Below are 18,709 nucleotides of genomic sequence, written 5' to 3' on the forward strand. Positions count from 1 at the left end.
AAATACACCAACATATATCAAGAGACATGACACCGACACAGTCTGCCTGTGCCAATCCGTAACTGCCCGGGCTGGAACAGACTTGAAGATTGCTCTGCTCCATTTGTCATAGGAAAGAGGCTAGGTGAATATAAATCATAATATTTCAAGGACCACTAATACTGGGAGAGATGAATAAGAAGACACTGTGTGATTAAAGGAGCATCATTACACTGTTGGGGAAACTTAGGGGACATCATTATTGTGTTAGGGACACAAATACTGTGGGATGGACAGTATAATAATGGGGTGGGGTGGACTAATGGAGCATTATCACTATGTGGGGACTCAAAGGGGGAAACTATTAATGTGTAGGGCTTAAAGGGGTTGTCCCGCGAAACAAAGTGGGGGTATACACTTCTGTATGGCCATATTAATGCACTTTGTAATGTACATTGTGCATTAATTATGAGCCATACAGAAGTTATCAGAAGTTATTCACTTACCTGTTCCGTTGCTAGCGTCCTCGTCTCCATGGTGCCGTCTAATTTTCAGCGTCTAATCGCCGGATTAGACGCGCTTGCGCAGTCCGGTCTTCTTCTTTTCTGAATGGGGCCGCTCGTGCCGGAGAGCGGCTCCTTGTAGCTCCGCCCGTCACGTGCCGATTCCAGCCAATCAGGAGGCTGGAATTGGCAATGGACCGCACAGAAGCCCTGCGGTCCACCGAGGGTGAAGATCCCGGCGGCCATCTTCACCAGGTAAGTAAGAAGTCACCGGAGCGCGGGGATTCAGGTAAGCACTGCCCGGTTTTCTTTTTTAACCCCTGCATCGGGTTTGTCTCGCGCCGAACGGGGGGACTATTGAAAAAAAAAAAAACTCGTTTCGGCGCGGGACAACCCCTTTAAAAGAAGCACTATTGCATTATTAGAAGATTAGGACACATATGGAGCTCTACTATGGTATGAGGGTAACTAAGAGGGCACTATTACTGTGTGTGACACAAAGAAAGACACTATTAGTATGTGGGGTTTTAGAGGATCACTAAATGGAGCACATTTGCCATCTGGGATACTATCTGTTTGCCACTTTTTTTCAGGAGCACTATTTCTGCGGCGCTATTACTGCAGCAGGAGGGCAATGATAAAGGGGGAAGCAAGATGGGATGATTGTGTAGAGATTGAGGATGTGATGAGAAAGTGAAGAGCCAGTATCTCTGAAGAGGCCGGGTGTGGACAATATGGCGGTCTGGGCCAAATGGAGAAAAATATTAAGAGGAGAGACTTCAAGAGAAGACATCACCTGTGAGTCACTGAATTTAATTGTACTGTACAGTGTGATTACATGATTATACTCTGCAGAGCACCAGTGTAGAACTACCGTGTTTCCCCCAAAATAAGACCTTATCTTATATTAATTTTTGCCCCCAAAAGAGGCACTAGGTCTTATTTTTGGTGGTGGTCTTATTATACTTACCTAGCAGGCTCGGTCCAGGTCCCTCCTGCTGCTCTCCACAGCTCTGACGCGCTTCCCGCAGTCTTCAGCCACACATACAACATCACTTCTTGGTTACAAGATTCAGAAATCCCGCCTCTAGGAAGTGATGGCTGTGATTGTTTTTTGACCACTGCACAGCCAATCAATGCAGCGCTGAATGAACCAATGCGATAGCTGTGATTGGTTTATCCAGCGCTGCATTGATTGGCTCAGCAGCGATGGAAGAACCAATCAACAGCCATCTCGTTGTAGGGGAGGCATTTATAAATTGGCTGAGCCACAGCCAATCACAGCCATTGCACTAGTTCATCCAGTGCTGAATTGATTGGCTGTGCAGCGGTGGAAGCCATCACTTCCTGGAGGTGGGATTTATGAATCCCATAAGCAGGAAGTGATGTTGTATGAGCGTCTGAGGACTGCAGGAACCGCGCCAAACCTCTAGAGAGCACCGGCAGGGACCTGGATGGCGCCTGCTACGTAATGTGTTGTGTTTTTTTTAATGTAGTGTAACTAGGGCTTATTTTCGAGGAAACAGGGTAGTATCTCACCACCCTTTGGTCACTGTATGGGTATATTATTGGTCTATATGGTATTTATATTCCATGTTGTGGAGGTATTATTTAGTGACTGAATTATTCGGAGATATACCATTATATATACTTTAAATTAGTGTTTCTGGCAGGAAAAATTGTTTGGGGGTGGGACTGATGCATCTCCTACATGTATCAAGGTTCCAGGCCCGTAGGGCTGATATTCATTATAAACTACTATCTAGGAACAGCGTACAGTACTGCTGAGATGATGTATCTAAACCTGTCATGTTGTCAAAAAGTTGTTTTATAGCTTTACTGTCTTCATTACTTATTTTTTGAAGGGGGAGACACATATGTCTTTGGGCTTTTGCCTCTGTTTTTTCAAGACCCTAGCAACCCCCCTGCATGAAATTAAATTATAAATTAAAAGCTGGGTGTTACTATTCCCAATAGTCTGGCAATATCCTATCAGTGCTGTCAGTAATACTCACAATAAGCTGAGCTGAATGGGCATGCATGGGCTCTTCTGCAGGGCCAGATTATAGGGAGGGCAAAGGGCACACTAGCCTTGGGGCTTCCACTTCCTTGGGAGCCTTTACCTATCCTTTCTGATGGCCATTCGGTGACCATATACACATAAGGCTTTCCCCTTTAAAGTGTACGGCTATGTTCAGATTGTAAACTCCAATGCAGATTTGAAGGGAAATCCAGTTCAGAAATCCATGCGTTTAACTGATTGGTTTTTTACATTTGCTTCAGTTTCCGCATTTATTTCTGATTTAATGCAGAATCCACATCACATATGGGACACGTCACTTTTTCCCCTGACAGCGGTTTTCGACAATGTGCACTTCAAAATCCATGTCAGAAAACAATCCACAGAATGAACTACAGTGTAGATTTCCAATGAAAAAATGAGCCGTGGATTTCATAGAGATTATGTGGCGAAATCTGCATGAAAATTCTCCTTTTGTGAATATACTCTAAGGGCTCAGTCCCATGGGCGTCGATCCGCCCCGGGTTTCTGCATGATAAGACCGCCGCACCGCGTGCGGACGACGCTCTGCATGACCGGCTCCATTGCCAGCCATGTGTTCTTTCTTCCGACCGGTGCAGAGAGTCGTCCGCACCTGCAGTGCAGTGGTCTTATCGTGCCGAAACACGGGCGGTTCGGCGCTGTGTGACTGAGCCCTAAAGGAGTCACTGACTTGATTGTCTACTTAACTTTCACAAAATTGATGCTCATGTACATTAGCCCTCTCTCCTAGATATAGTGTTGATGAAGATGAGATGAAGGCCAGCTCCTAATAAGTAAGATGGGGAACTCCCACTATGGTACCTATGGGTTAGGCGCCCTAGTGCTAAGAGGCCTGACTCGTTTGGTTGCATTGCTATTCTCAGTCCAAAAAAGCAGCAGGTATAATATATGGGGGCACAGCAGACATAGTAGCTGGTAACACAGTAGAAACCAAACAAGTGGGTAACAGTGCAGTGAGCTGAAGTTGGCAGGAGGGTAGCTTGTGCGGTTATGCCAATTTTAATTGTGTCACGGTGATGGCTACTCTGTCTAGTGATGGTGACTCGTGCAGCAGGTGGATTGCAATAGGGTTCGTAATGATAGCGATGAATAGTTTGTGTGATGTCTGATGTGACGCCAGTGCCTTTGAGTAATTACGTTTGTGCAAGGACGAAATAAAGAAACAAGTCCACGAGGGTTGTAGTAAACCGAAGGCACATAGTTTACTAATTCCTTTAAATTAAAGTACAATGATCACAACTGGCAGTTTAGTAGGTGATAGCAACTTCCACAGTCCTTCTGAAACAGGTAATAGCAGACAGCACTTTCCTCGATTTGCTCTCTCTCTCTCTTTCTGATGAGGTGACTGCCGAACCAAGTTAAATGCTGGTTGGATACAGAGGTTATTTGTGGAGGAATGGAGGGACTGGCATGGCTTCACTGTAACCCCACTGACTTCTAACTACTCACGGCTGACTAACACTCATGGATGAGCTGACTACTCTCAACAGAGCCTACGTGGGGTCTGCCCTGGCTCCGGTTCCTTTCAGCAGGCACTGTCGGAGGAAAGCGCTATGCTCCTGCACTTCTCCAATTCTCTTCAGCTTCTCTCCCAGCCTTCCCTTCTCTCTCTCCATCCTCTAACCCCACACTTCCTCTCGTTTCCCGCACTTTCTCCACTCTTGCTGACTCACTTTCTCCTCTACTAGCTCCCTTTCCCGGGCTATACTCAACTCCTCCTCCTCAACCAAACAGAAAATTAGCTTCCAGCAGCCAATCAGATAATTAGTGGTGGCTAGGCAGACTGGATTTTTCCTGCGGTTCAGGGAGAGACAATGTCTTTCTCCCACAAGGTGCCTCCTATGTCCTCTTAAGGGCTCATAGCAAGGTCCCTAGGACCTATTAACTCTTTTGACTACCCTGTAGGAACCTCTGGGTCACTACACAGTACAAGGGAGCAGCAGACAGAATTCATATTGACATAGCCAGCACAACACATGGAGGCACAGCAAGTTCAATATAAAGAGGTAAAGTAAAAGGGACACATAAGGCACAGTAGAAAGGGGAACAGCAGCCACTGTATTTGGCCTCATGTCCAGGGGTAAAAGAAAAATTTTAAATCCGCACCCCAGAGGGATGCATTGGATACCCGCAGGTAATTAAATACCTGCGGATGTCATTTTCCCCTGAGGCACGGATTCCGTGTGCGGTAATACACCCAGCATGCTCCATTTTAGTGCGGGTCTCCCGCAGGCTTCTAATGAAGCCTATGGAAGCCGTCCGGATCCGCAGCACACCCGCAGCTGAATTTCTGCTCTCCGGCGTGGGAGTGCGGGAGAGCAGGAGTTCAAAAAAAAAAAAGACTGCATGGCACATGCGCGCGGCACGCTGCCGGCGTGCCTAGCATATCTGCCAGGCCGAAGAAAGAAGATCTGGCCGTGATGGAGGGCAGATCCGCAGCGTCCGGACAGGTGAGTAATTCTTATTTTTAGGCCTCATGTCCGCAGGAAAGGAGGGACCCGCTGCGGGATTCTGCATGGAGAATCCGCGGTGGGCCTTTCCCCGTGGACATGAGGCATTAGCATGCCTCCCAACTGTGCCAGTTTCAGTGGGACAGCCGCACATTTTTGGGGCTATCCTACCATCCTAGCAGACATGGCACATGCCCTGATATCCCATCACCGTCCCACCTCCAGTAAGTCACTTCAGTAGAAGCAGTTAATCTTCATCACTCACATAGGACAGGACTGTCTAACAGTGCGCTCAGTATGCAATATAGCCTGACTCCTCTCCCTGGCTCTGTACAGTACTGACAGCAGGAGCCGGTGGAGGAGTCACACTATGCTGTGTAAAGAACAACTGTCAAGCAGTCCTATCCTGTATAAGTGATAAACATTTACTGCTACTGAACAGACTTATTGCAGGGGTTCTGTGGTGGAATAGAGGGCACTATAACCAAGTGGGGCCACAGAGGGGACAGTATAAATAAGTGTGGCCATAGTGGTGCACTATTAGTAATTGGGACCACAGAGGGCACATTATTAATTTGTGGGGCCACAGAGAGAGCACTATTACTTAGTGGATGCCACAGAGGGGACACTATTACTTAGTGGGGCCACAAAGACAGAACTAGTACTATCGGGGAGCACTGAGAGCAGTATTGGAGGTACTATTACTTTGAGGGGACACAAAGGGTATGGTTTAACATAAAAGAGGCATGGCCTGGTATAAAAATTTGCATGCTATATACACAACAGGAATTGTCCCTGGGAGGTATGGACTAGGAGGTACATATGTATACAGCAGGCACAATATGAGAGGCAGTAAGATACACATTCACTAGTGATCAGACTCATATGTCCTTGGCCCATGTTTTGGCCCATATCTAGTTCTTCTATATATTAAATGAAGCCCTCTATGCTGCAATATTACAACATTCTTTGGAATCCACCTGGAAGCAAGTTAAAACGGATTAATATATCAGAAGGTCCCTCATAACTTCATCACTGCTTCCTGAGCTCTGAACGTTCGCGAGCCAACAGAGGTGCATGTTATAATTTATAAGATATTTGGCAGAACTGATCGTACTGTCTGATCATGTTCACAGTCAGTTGAGTAACCTCCCATACCTGAGGATGCAAGAAAATCACTTACTTCCAAGAAGATAAAACATAGCCCTGACACAGGGGATTTTACAGTAATTACCGTAATGCTTACGCTTCATTAATGCAAGCTTGGACCAGCTAAGGACTAACCACAGGGAAGTATGCACACTGGATACATATATACGCTACATGTCATGGAAATTACTTTAGACATTCCTAAAAGCATACAATATAGTGTATGGGGGAAGTCCACTCTGAATGACCCATAACTCCATACAGATGAACAAAGGGTTTTGATTTAAAAATGGTGGCACAAAAAACTTCTGAACAGTCCTTGTGTAAGGAGTTAAATGGGTATTTTGAGCAGGGGCGTAGTTAGGGAGGCAGGTGGGGCATGTGCCCCGGGTGCAGTGAACATTAAGAAAGAGGGGGGTGCCAGTGTAACCATTTAACCCCCCTACAGTTTATCTGTAAAGAAAAAAGCTGATTTGCAGGGAAAGAACATTACAGTTTTAGCCAAACGGCTGTAGATTCGGTTCTATCAGTGCTACCCACATGCTTTTGGTATTATTTTAAAGTCAGAATTCTTGGCATGTCTATAGCAGTTATATAATATGAGCTACAGCCATTTGAAGTGAGGTTGGGAAAATTGAATTTGCAACTGTCATGTCTAGTGCAGAGCGTGGGGGGAGGGGAGGGACTCCCTGCACCTGGAAGTGAAGAGTAAAGTTTCTGGGAGGGAGGGGTTTAGGGTTGGGGCGCAACAAGCTTATTCTTTGTCCCAGGTGGCAAAAAGCCTAGCATGTTTGCTGTTTTCGAACATTTAATCCCTTGCAGCATTGATGACCTAGCCTTGGAATAGGTTTTCAACAGTTAATCAGTTCCCGAGGATAGGTCATCAATAGTATTATCCCTGGAAACCCCCTATAATCATTATACACATGTTGCATATTATTTTGGTATATTATGTCTGCCGCTCTATATTTTCTGTCATTTCAATTGGGTTGCATTTTGTAAACCCCCTTAAAGGCAATGTGTCATCAGAAAATTACCTACTGCATAAATCAAGTTTTAAAATTCATCATATTTTTAAGAATTTTTTGTGTTTTTTCTTTTTCTTTTTTTAATGTTCCAATCTATATTTTAAAAGAATTCTAACTTCCTGTTATTTTCACACTGACCAGTAAGCCTAATAATAGTCTGACACTTCCTGTTGTGTAGAGAAACCTTCTCAGCAGTCATCTTATTATCATTACAAGCAGGACTACAATAAATGTAGTACCTATATAAAGATAGGATCCACTATTCACAGTAGGTGATGGTCACAGCTCACCTCCGCCTCTCCCTGCACAGAGCATGCCTATAACATTCTACCATAGAAGTCAATAGATTAGCTCCTGTCTATTGTGTATATGACCCATGAGCCTGCTGTAAAGCAAACAATAGAATAAAAAAAAATCTACAATCAGAAAACAAAAGCAGATTGGAAATATGTAACATTTCTCAGTACGTGGTTTTAATTAGTAAAAAAAAATATATAATGATACATTTCCTTTAATGATACTGCTTTCTTCACTTACATGCCCCGGGCAGATCTACACTTATACTAGATTAATGGCAATCTAGCATGCAAAAAGTAGGGACCTGACCACGTGGCATAGTTCTTGTGGCCTCCAGCAGAAATCTCTGAGTATACAGCATGAATAATTAGTTTAGACAAGTTTAGAAAGGCTTCAGCAGCTAAGAGACAATATAATGACGGCCTCATGACACTCCACCCATATTACCGTCTTGATTGAAAAAACAACATACCCTTGGGCTAAAATATTTGTGCAGATAAGAACATATCAAAACGGAATAAATTATTCACCTGGACACCAAATCCTTGATCTTACACAACCGTGATTTCTTCCAGCACAAGAAAACACACCCACAATGATTTAATATAAAAGGAGGGGAACACTTACAGCACTGCGGTCTAGTCAGTTTATCAGCCACAGCTTGCACTGAAAGTTCCTTGCCTACTCCATCACCATGGCAAGCCAATACGCAAGGTCCTTGGGTGGGGGCCAAAGTTCAAGGAGGTCAACTCAAAGCTTCCAGAAGATTGGGGGAAGCGGTGGAGGATTTGGTGGGGGGCCAATCATAATGAATGGAGAAGGATTTGGACATTTTGGTTATGATGAGTTTGGAGGTGGTGAATTTGGTGGTGGCTTTGTTGAAGGGGGTGGTGGAGGTTATGCAGGAGGATTTGGTGGAGCTGCTGGTGGTAGCTATGGAGGAGGATTCGGTGGAGGAGCTGGTGGTGGAGCTGGAGGGGGATTTGGTGGAGGTGCAAGATTTGGTGGAGGATCTAGTGGTGGATTTGGTGGTGGTGGATTTGGTGGTGGAGGATTTGGTGGTGGAGGATTTGGTGGTGGAGGATTTGGTAGTGGAGGCTTTGGTGGTGGAGGAGGTGCAACAGAAGGAATTTTTGGAACCAATGAAAAACAAACCATGCAGAACCTAAATGACCGCTTGGCTTCTTACTTGGATAAAGTCAAGGCTTTAGAGGAGGCTAATGCTGATCTTGAGCAAAAGATCCGAGAGTGGTATGAAAAACATCGTCCAGGCTCCACTACTGGTGCAGGAGCAGCAGACTACAGCAAGTATGATCCAATTATGGAGGATCTTAGAAATCAGGTAAGATATAAAAACTTGCATACAGTATGAGATCTATGCAGTAGAAATAAGTGATTCTAAGTTTTCATTTAATTGATGTGTTTGCTATTGTGTAGTTTCATAGTCGGCTTTTCAAGATGTAACTGCATATAAATAATTCCTGGCTTAAACAGATTATCAGCTTTTTAGTAACATACATATACATTGCATAGCTAACAGTAAAGCTATAGATATATGTACCATAGAGGCAGCCTCTGTGAATACTTTGGGGCCCACATGGAGCTTGGTGTAAGCGGATGCTGTGATCATCCTTAGGAGGTTGCATGAATCTAAGCTAAAAAAAATTTTCAAGTTGAGAGAGGGCAAGAATAGTCCTTAGGGTGATACTACACTTCTACAAAGGAAGTAGACAGAGTACCTACGTGGTCCTGGTCAGGTGTTGTGATGGGTTGAAGTCACCATGTACACCTTCCATTTTAGATCATGCTTGCTACTGTTGACAATGCCAAGATCATTTTGCAAATTGACAATGCCCGGCTGGCAGCTGATGACTTCAGACTGAAGTGAGTAAAATAAATATACTAAGGTTTTTATGTATGAAGTGGATGTATAAGTGCATTGATCCCATAAAGATAAATGGATGTTGATGGAGATGATGTCTTTGTAGATTCGAGAATGAGCAGACTCTCCGACAGAGTGTGGAGGCTGATATCAATGGTCTACGTAGAGTCTTGGATGAACTGACCTTAGCAAAATCTGACCTGGAAATACAGATAGAAAGTCTTGCCGAAGAACTGGTTTATCTCAAGAAGAACCACCAAGAGGTAAGAAGGTGAACTCTAGGTAGTATAGGAGAAAACAAAGTGTGTGTCTGTCACTGGAGCTAGTCCAAAATTTATGACCCTATGACCTGAAGTAACAGAATGTCCAAGAAATTTACTCAAGTCAAAATGAAATCTCTCCAAAAGATGACTTCTTTGAGAAGATCAACCCCGACCTTGACTAGGCTTTTTTAAAAATAAATATTGGCCATCTTTGTTCAGAAGACCAGCCTTTCAAAAAGAGCATTTTTCACTGCAATTTTGGGTGATCATCTCAAAATGGTTTCACTATTTATAAAACCATGTGGTGCTACATTGCATCACTGATAAGATTAATGCTACACCAATACAAGCCCTGCTAGATGCAACAATGATACTGATGGAAGTGTCCCACACCCACTGTTTTTCAACCCCAAATTACTCACTGGTGAATTGAAAAATAGAGGTGTATCGACCCACCTTGATGAACATTGATGGCTTCTTCCACACATCTTCCAGCCTCTTCCAATAATGGGAAAGGTGCAAATGTAGAGGAGCCAAATTCATAAATATAGCTGAGTTGGTTATATGGCTATTTGTGCATGATACTGTGTATTCTACAGGCATCCGTTAGGAAGTTACTTGAGAAGATGTAGGTGTTGATGAACTTGTGACATAAAGGATAGAAGATGATTGATGTTCCTTCTCGTAACCTACAATTATCCTTGAAATACATAACTGAAACCCAAATATATTTTCCCTCTGGCAACTGAGAATTTATGTCCAGAACCTGCCTGTTCATGACCTACGTCAAAGCTTTGAGAATGATGAATTTGCAATTTACATTTTCTACTCAATTGGTTCTTGAACCAGTTCTACAGGGGGTGAGGGGAAGGCCAGATCTTAGCAAAACATTCCGTTTGGAGAATTAGATTTATTTAAAGGGCTTTGACCACCAAAGACATGTTTCTATTCCTTATATACAGGATAGAGGATAAATGCCTAACGTCTGGGACCCCTAGAGATCCTGAGAATTGTGCCCCTGAATGCCCCTGTGAATGAAGCAGTAGTGCACATGGTCCATCACTGCTCCACTCACTTCTATGGGACAGAGGCAAAATGCCAAGCACATTGATCGTCGTCTGTCCCATAGGAGTAAATGCAGTAGTGGTTCAGTATGTACAACTAGGTCATTTGGGGGTGCAGTTGTTGGGATCACTGGGGGTTACAGTGGTCAGAGAGATAAATGCCTTTAGTTCTAAATCCTTTTAAAGGGGTTTATCGGACATTAAAAAACTTAGAAAGTGTTAAAATGAAGAAAAATGGAATACTCACCTATTCCGGCCTGACTCTGTTCAGCACTGCAGCTCGGTGTCCACCACAAAGAACCCCAAATAAACAGCAGGTAGTCACGGTCAATTCATTGTGCACATGACCACTCAGTCACCCATAGGCTTCAGTGAGTGGCAGAGCGGTCACACGTACTATGTATGGAACGTCACCGCTTCCCACTTCTTCCAAGAAAAGCCCTTTAAGATCCTTTTCATGTAACTCCTTGTGAATTTGTATTGGGGTTGTATGAGACTAGGAAAAAAATACCTGTTTGTTGTCCAAAAACAGCGCCACTCTTGTTCTTGGGCTTTATTTGATATTGCAACTCACCTCAGTCACTTAAATGGGGCTGAACTACAATACCAGACACAGCCACGGAGAAGAGGGGCACTGTTTCTGGGAAAATGTAGATCCTAAATAAAATATGCCCATCTTATGAACTTTGTTCTTTGTCCTACTGAATAACTACAAAGCTCACTAATAAGGAAGGGCTGTAATTAGCTGAAGGTCTTGTACATCATGCTGTAGTCTTTCCATACCAACCTGAAACATATGATATGGATATGCTTTATCAGATCTGATCTGGACAAATTACTGTATTTATAAACACCTATCTGCTAAGATTTTCCCAACTTATCCATGCTTAGCTCCCCAAATGTGCAAAGGAACAGGACAGATAATAGGTGGGGAGAGAACCCCGATGCCAGTTTAAGGGTCCAGCAGACATGAGAGATGTTAGATTCTTAATTGGGACCCAAACTGGTGAGATCCTCCATCTAGGGCATCTATAAGCAAGAGATACTGTTTTTCTTGTGAAGAGCGCCAAGTAGGAGTGAGGAGACCTATAGACCATGAAATGCTCCTCTGAGAAATTTGGTATGTAAATAGGAGAAGGTATAATAGGTGGCACTGCAGAGGCAAGATACACCTCCAATTTACATATCTAAGCCAGAGCAGTGGTGTAACTATAGGGAATGCAGGGGATGCGGTTGCACCCAGGCCCAGAAGCGCAAAGGGGGGGGGGGTCATAAGGCAACTCTTTTTCCTATTGGGAGCCCAATACTATGAATAAAGCATTATATTTGGGGGCCCTGTTACAGATTTTGCAATGGGGCCCAGAAGCTTCAAGTTATGTCTTTGGTTATGGGTGCAGGTAAAGGTGGGCCCGAGCTGAACTTTTGCACCTGGGCCCTGCGCCTTTAGTTACACCCCTAAGCTAGAGATTTACACTATAAATTGTAGACAAAAGCAATGACTGCATTCATAACTCACAGTATGCAATGTAGAGTGGTTAGACGAAGCTGGTACTCATATTACCACCAGCTTATGAAATTGTCTACACTGCTGTCCGCTATTGTGTGGGTGCTCATTTAAAGAAGATCTATCATTACGTTTGTTTTAGAAAATATTTAAAGGGGCTTGTCCCACTTTTAGCTATAGATGACCTATTCTCTGGATAGATGATCAGTAGCAAATTGGCGAGTGTCTGCTATGTGGGAACCCCTGGTGATTAGCTGTTCCCCCAAGATGTAGAAAGCAAACAGCTCCGTACATTGTGCAGTGGCCCAGGTTGGTACTGCAGGCTAAGTCCTATTATAGTGAATGGGACTCAGCCTTCAATACCAACCCATGCCACTGCACAACGTACGGAGAACATACAACAAAACATTTAATGGCAGGATTATAGTGCAAGAGGAATAATACCCTAACCATTACATGCCCGATTCTGCTTCTCCTATACTTCAGCTAAGGACAAGTTAATAAACAAAGATAAAGATGACCATAGAAGTTGTCCTTCTAATGATATCTAATGTGTCACTGCTACATATTATCCTTCACAAGTAAAACTGAGATTAATGCCTTTCCTTTTCCCTTTCGTGCATCCAGGAGATGGGCAATCTTCAAAGTACACAGGCCGGGCAAGTCACTGTTGAGATGAATGCGGCTCCAGGCAATGATCTGACCAAACTCCTGAATGACATGAGGGAACAGTATGAAGCCATCGCTGATAAGAACAGAAGGGAAGCTGAGGCTCGGTTCCTGGAACAGGTAAAGGGAGATATCATGGTGGTGCATGTACCCTGAGCACTGGGTTCTGGGGTGGATGCGATTCAAGCCACTCCACCTTGGCCAGGAGGTTTAGATGGAGGACTAGGGAATGGAAATCCTTTTTATAATTCTGGGAAGGTACAGGAAAAAAAGTTATAAAGGGTTATTTGAGACTAGGATATTAATAACCTATCCTCAGGATAGGTCATCAATATCACTTAGGCGGGGGTCTGCTGCCCAAGACTCCTTTGATCCCCTGTTTGAAGAGGCCACAATGCCTGTGTAAGCACCATGGCTAATTCTTTGGCCAGTCAGGACACAATCATTTGTCACTTGGCCTATGTGCACCTCCTTCCCGTTCAAGTGAATGGGATTGACCTGCTATGCCAGCCACTATGAAATGTACTTGAAGCGAAACAGAAAAAAATGTGGGCAGAGCGTTCCAAAAAGGGGTAAAGAACAGTCGAACCTGGAGTGGTACTGTGGTGTGCTGGATCTATGAGAGGTGGGATACACGGTATAATAGGTGCCTCTATTCTAGTATGCTGGTAGACCAATGGTCAGCTTAGTCTTTGGAAAGCATGATGAAGAGGACAAAAGCTAGGGCTGTGGCACAACCTGTTGGTGAACAACAACTTTTCATGAAGGAGAAGATTAAAATGTGTATATTGAACCAAATACATTTTATTTAACATCAGGAAATAACGTATTTCAAGGTTCACATCTTAAACCCCAGGAGAAGTGGCACAAACTCTCTTAGCTGCTCCTGGTTTCCGGAAACCTTGCAGTTGGTAGATCATGATCTCTTCCTCTCTATGGACCAAGATGCTGAACATCATATTTAATGTTCCTCCAGCTTTCTGATGAAGGGGTCTGTGAACCTCAAAACACATTATTCATTGGTATTAATGTTTCTTTGGTTCAATATACACTGTTGAATCTTCTTTGTGAAGTGTCATTCATCAGAGCCCTAGCCTTTGGCCTCCTCTTTATAACACTATACAATGTACGCCACTGTGCCTGGTATACAGTGAAGAGGTTGCAGCACTTGCCTAATTACGCAGTATCATTGGGGGAATGTTATAATAAAAAGAGGTCATCCAAAGTGGGGAAACTCTTTCATGTCTTTCACTCAACTAAAATGTATATTATTTCATATGTGACTGCAGATTTGATATGTAATCTGTTACCTTGCTGTTTCAGAGTAAGGAGCTGAAGAAGGAGATTTCCGCTGGAGTGGCTCAGGTGGAGTCCAGCACTTCTGAGATCTCCGACCTGAAAAGAAGCCTGCAAGCCCTGGAGATAGAGCTGCAGTCCCAGTTGGCAATGGTACGAATATGAGTAGAGTTAAACATGATTATCAGAGCCCATGAAGATCTAATGGCATAAGTCTAATGAATAGATGAAAACTGCATACTACACACTATATATGTACCTCTTCTCTCCCCTTTGCCATCACAAGACAAGCTCAAGGCCAGTGATCCCCAACCTGTAGCTCTCTAGAGGTTGCAAAACTACAATACTTAGAATGGTGGAAGTCGTAGTTTTGAAGCAACTGGAGAGCCATACAGCTTAGAGACCACAGCAATGAAGACAAAATTGGTCATCCCTTATCTCCTACCCACCATTTATTTGCTCTGATACACCAGTTAAGAACTTCAGTTCCAGGTGTCTAGTGGTCTTTTTCTTGAGTCATGACCCTTTGCCATAATGATTCTATATGGTCGCAACAGCTCTGTTACCTGCTGTTGTAACTGGAAGCTCTTCTTACATCAAGAAAATCTGTTAGTTGCTAAGTTTCCTACGATCATCAGGAATTGCTTCCGGTGACAGCTGCTCTCTTCTCTTTTATCAGCTGCATGAATGATCCAGTTATTCCCACAGGCATGGAGCCTATAGGGCAGTGCCAATAGCCATACAGCTCAGCCTTTATCATTTTTGGTGAAAGGAAGAATGTCTGTATGCCTCCGTATGTAATCAGACCTATATAGAGGTACAGTAGAAGTCTCATGCACTTCTATCTCTGCCCTATTACAGCACCCTATAAAACAGATCCAAGGATCCAGTGGATGAGTCCAAATAAAGCAACATATACAAAATGCCCCATATACCACATCATATACATCAGTTATCACCATCCATTTGCTTCCTCTTTGTGGGATAATGTTATTTTATCTTTTCCCCAAGCATCATCACTATGTAACCTTCAGACTATAGAATATGAGATCCTTAAAAACAAGTCGATGCATGACAATTTTTGTTCCCATCTGCAGAAAAAATCCCTAGAAAATACACTGGCAGAAACGGAAGGTCGGTATTGTGCTCAGATCGCACAAATACAAAACCTTATCAGTGGCGTGGAAGAACAATTGAGCCAGCTGCGATGCGACATGGAACGTCAAACCGACGACTACGCACAATTGCTTGACATAAAAACCCGGCTGGAACAAGAAATTGAGAAATATCGACAGCTGCTTGATGGAGAAGGAGGGTAAGTTAGCCAAATACTTGGGGATTATGGTACTTACTCATAAACAATCTTCAACTAACAAACTCCTTCCTTACTCAAGATCATCACTGGGAGTCTCGTCAACTTCTACAAGTCAAAGGTCACCAGCAGTTTCAGTGGGTTCTTCTAAAGGTAAGATGTTTTAAGGAATCGTCATTATCAACCATTAAATACAAGTAGAAAGCTTGGGCCAGGCAGTGTCTAAGACATTTGCATATATGCAATCATGATGAGGACGACACGGCCATTTTGAACATGGAGCAACTGCATGGACACCTAAGTAGAACTGCAAAATAATCTCAATGTACATTAAGTCTACTGTTGACTTTGAAGGAGTTGTTCTCTCATGATCATATGAACATCATGAAAGTGGGACCCCACTCTGACAGCCCTTCTATGAGGTCCTATCTATGGCAATTGGTGTATTAAGGCAATTAACTTGAATGCTCTATCATGATGGATGCAAACAAGGATAGGATTCAGTATGTTAGAGACCAAGTGTGTCCATAGACATGTGACAACTATTAGACATAACTTGACCATAAAAATGCTCATTTGGCATGAATAAGGATCAACTAAGTAGGTAACAAACATATCTAGTACCACCCATCTCAATGAAAACAATAAGATCGAATTGTTGAAATCCAACCTATGGACTCCAAGTGCTCCTTTGGTAGATATCTTGGCACTGCCGGCCATTCTCCGTAGACTTCAGAAATGCAATGCAAAGTAGTGAAACATGTAAAGGGGTATTCACACTTTAGTCATTTATAGCATGTTTACAGGGTATGTCTGATAGCTGAGGATCCTAGAAGTGAGACCTCTACCTATCAAGTAGTAGGTCCCACATTAGTTATGTATATCAAATCTCATTAGTTTGCTTCACTCTAGAAAGTACTTAACACTGCCGTTTTCATATCCAAAATGTTATTTTCCTAATTAAGTGCTAAACGTTTTGTTTTCCTTCTGAAGATCCAAGTAAATCCATAAAAGTCAAGACCATCGTTGAAGAAGTGGTGGATGGAAAAATTGTCTCTTCAGAAGTTAGGGAACTTGCAGATAGAAGATTTTAACATAGACCTCCTGTTAAAATAAGGAAGGTTCTGATAACATCCTCCTTTAACGACCTTTAGTGTCCCTCCTTCTGTAACGCTTTTTGTTTACTTACGCGTTCTGTTCAATAAATCTTTGCAAGCAAGTTTGTGCACAATTGTGTGAAGTTAATCTTGGCAATACAATTTAGTTTTCCATGCAGGTAAAGCTATTGTCACACTGCATTTCACAGCGCTCGTTGGAGGAAAACATTGGGAGGATCTCCAATGGATGCCTCAAACATATACAACTGATGGATGCCACTGCATGGACCCACAATGCCATTCCTCCTCCATAGACTCCCACAGGACACCTGTGTAGGGAATAGTGCAGTCTGTTGTGCTATTAAGAAAAAAATTTACTGACATAGGCCGCCTGCACATTCTAGCGGAATCCGACCCTGTGCCTGGCCGGTGTCCGCGTGGAAGTCTTTTTGCTGTACTGAGGATGGTTCGCACGGCAAGCCGTTGTTCATGCGCCATACGGGATTTTTTTCTTTTAAATCACTGGTCTTCCTGTGTCAGCGCCTACCGATGATGCGGAATTCGTGAAGTTTTCGCAATGTCATCGCAGAAGGGCTGGAGTTTGGATGGCTTCCATTGACTTCAATGGAAGCCGTCCATGCAGAGTCCGCACAAAATCACAGCATGCTGTGATTTCTTCTCTGCAAGCGGAAAATTGCAATTGATTTTCGCTTGTGGAGATGAAATCGCGATTTGCCATGACATGCTTTGGGCTGTATTTGCTGCGGACACCTGCTCCGGATTTCGCAATGCAAATCCGCCCGTGTGCAGGTGGCTGAATACTGTTTTCAGCTGTTTTCTAAAGATGGAGAACAAAGCATCTTGCAGGTTAGATTCAGTAGAACCAATGGAAGTCTGTGTGTTGCAGCTGGAATATACAGATATAAAGGGGTGGGCTCATTCAAGCAAGTCCAAAAAGGGATGTTTCTGGGAGGTTTTCTAGGCTTCCCTGGGTGGGTAGGAGGTGGGGCTTAAAATATCCCACAAATGACACTTAAATGTTGCAAGATATAAAAATATACTAAGGTATGTTAAAGCCATCCTCTGTTTCGGGACAAAATGCTGTCCAGGCACCAAAAGTGGGTATATTACCTGTTTTCATTCTTCCCCCAATCTGCCTGTTCAGGATCCTGTTTTTAGCAATCCAAGATGGTCATTGCAATTTTCAAACTACCTAATGCACACTGTGCAGTATTCTTTGATTGGCTCACATGAGCAGTGCTGACCAATCAGAGAGTTGGTATAGTGTATTGGTAGTCTAACACTACCAATGTATTGTGGGGATCGGGTAGTCTGAGGATTGCATTGACCATCTTGGACAGCTGAAAACAGGACCTGGAACTGGGGAATGAGAGGGGCATCAGCACAAAAGACTACCAGCAGGTAATATTACTGCTCCTAGGACAAAATTGTGTCCCAAAACATAAAGATTGCATTAAAGCCATCTGCCGCACACATACCACAACATAAAAGGTCATGTAGGGCGTAGGGCTCATTTTATGAGACTACCCCTTAATGGCATCATTTTGAAGATTCTCCACTTCTCCTTTCCTAAGTTGAAGCTTTTGCTGGTCATGTCAACTAAGCATCACCGATGTGTCACATGTAGCATAGGAAATACTACAACTGCCAACCACTTGCATAAACACACTAAGTTGACATTTTTTGTCCTACATTTCACTTTAAAATGGTCCCAAAACATCTTTTTAAATACCCTACCCATGCTTAGTTTACCATGTGTAAGACATACTGGCAAATGTATTTGCCTACCTACCACACTGACAAGCTTACCTATGACATCCTTTTCAGACTGCTACAGAGGGAAGAAGGACCATACCCACAAGGTCTTACAATCTACAAGGTTAGGCTGAAGGGGACAGTAGGTGAGGGTAGAAGCTACTCCCATAGTGGTGACAGCAGTGTTACTGTAGGCTGTAGGCTTTTCTGAAGAGGTAGGTTTTCAGGTTGCTTTTGCAGATAAGTGGTAGTCAGTTGGACATAATCTGGACAGGTTTTAACCCTTTGAATATAAACAAGTAAGACGCTGTTCAGTGACTGCACACAAGGATATTGAAAATGGTGGGAAATTAAAACATAATGTTTAGTGCTCAAAAG

The 18,709-nt window shown here is 43.3% G+C and overlaps 1 protein-coding gene across 1 annotated transcript; it reads left to right on the forward strand.

Annotated features, from left to right (window-relative positions):
* Window positions 1-8,089: 8,089 nt before the first annotated feature.
* LOC136588424 (keratin, type I cytoskeletal 47 kDa-like) lies at window positions 8,090-16,678 on the forward strand. Its single transcript, XM_066587618.1, has 8 exons — window positions 8,090-8,810; window positions 9,270-9,352; window positions 9,457-9,613; window positions 12,809-12,970; window positions 14,174-14,299; window positions 15,244-15,461; window positions 15,541-15,611; window positions 16,452-16,678. Exons 1-8 carry the CDS (start codon window positions 8,163-8,165, stop codon window positions 16,550-16,552), a joined length of 1,566 nt encoding a protein of 521 aa, XP_066443715.1. The 5' UTR covers window positions 8,090-8,162; the 3' UTR covers window positions 16,553-16,678.
* The last annotated feature ends 2,031 nt before the right edge of the window (window positions 16,679-18,709 follow it).

This window comes from Eleutherodactylus coqui, chromosome 13, assembly GCF_035609145.1.
Source record: "Eleutherodactylus coqui strain aEleCoq1 chromosome 13, aEleCoq1.hap1, whole genome shotgun sequence".
In the NCBI taxonomy this organism is placed as follows: domain Eukaryota; kingdom Metazoa; phylum Chordata; class Amphibia; order Anura; family Eleutherodactylidae; genus Eleutherodactylus; species Eleutherodactylus coqui.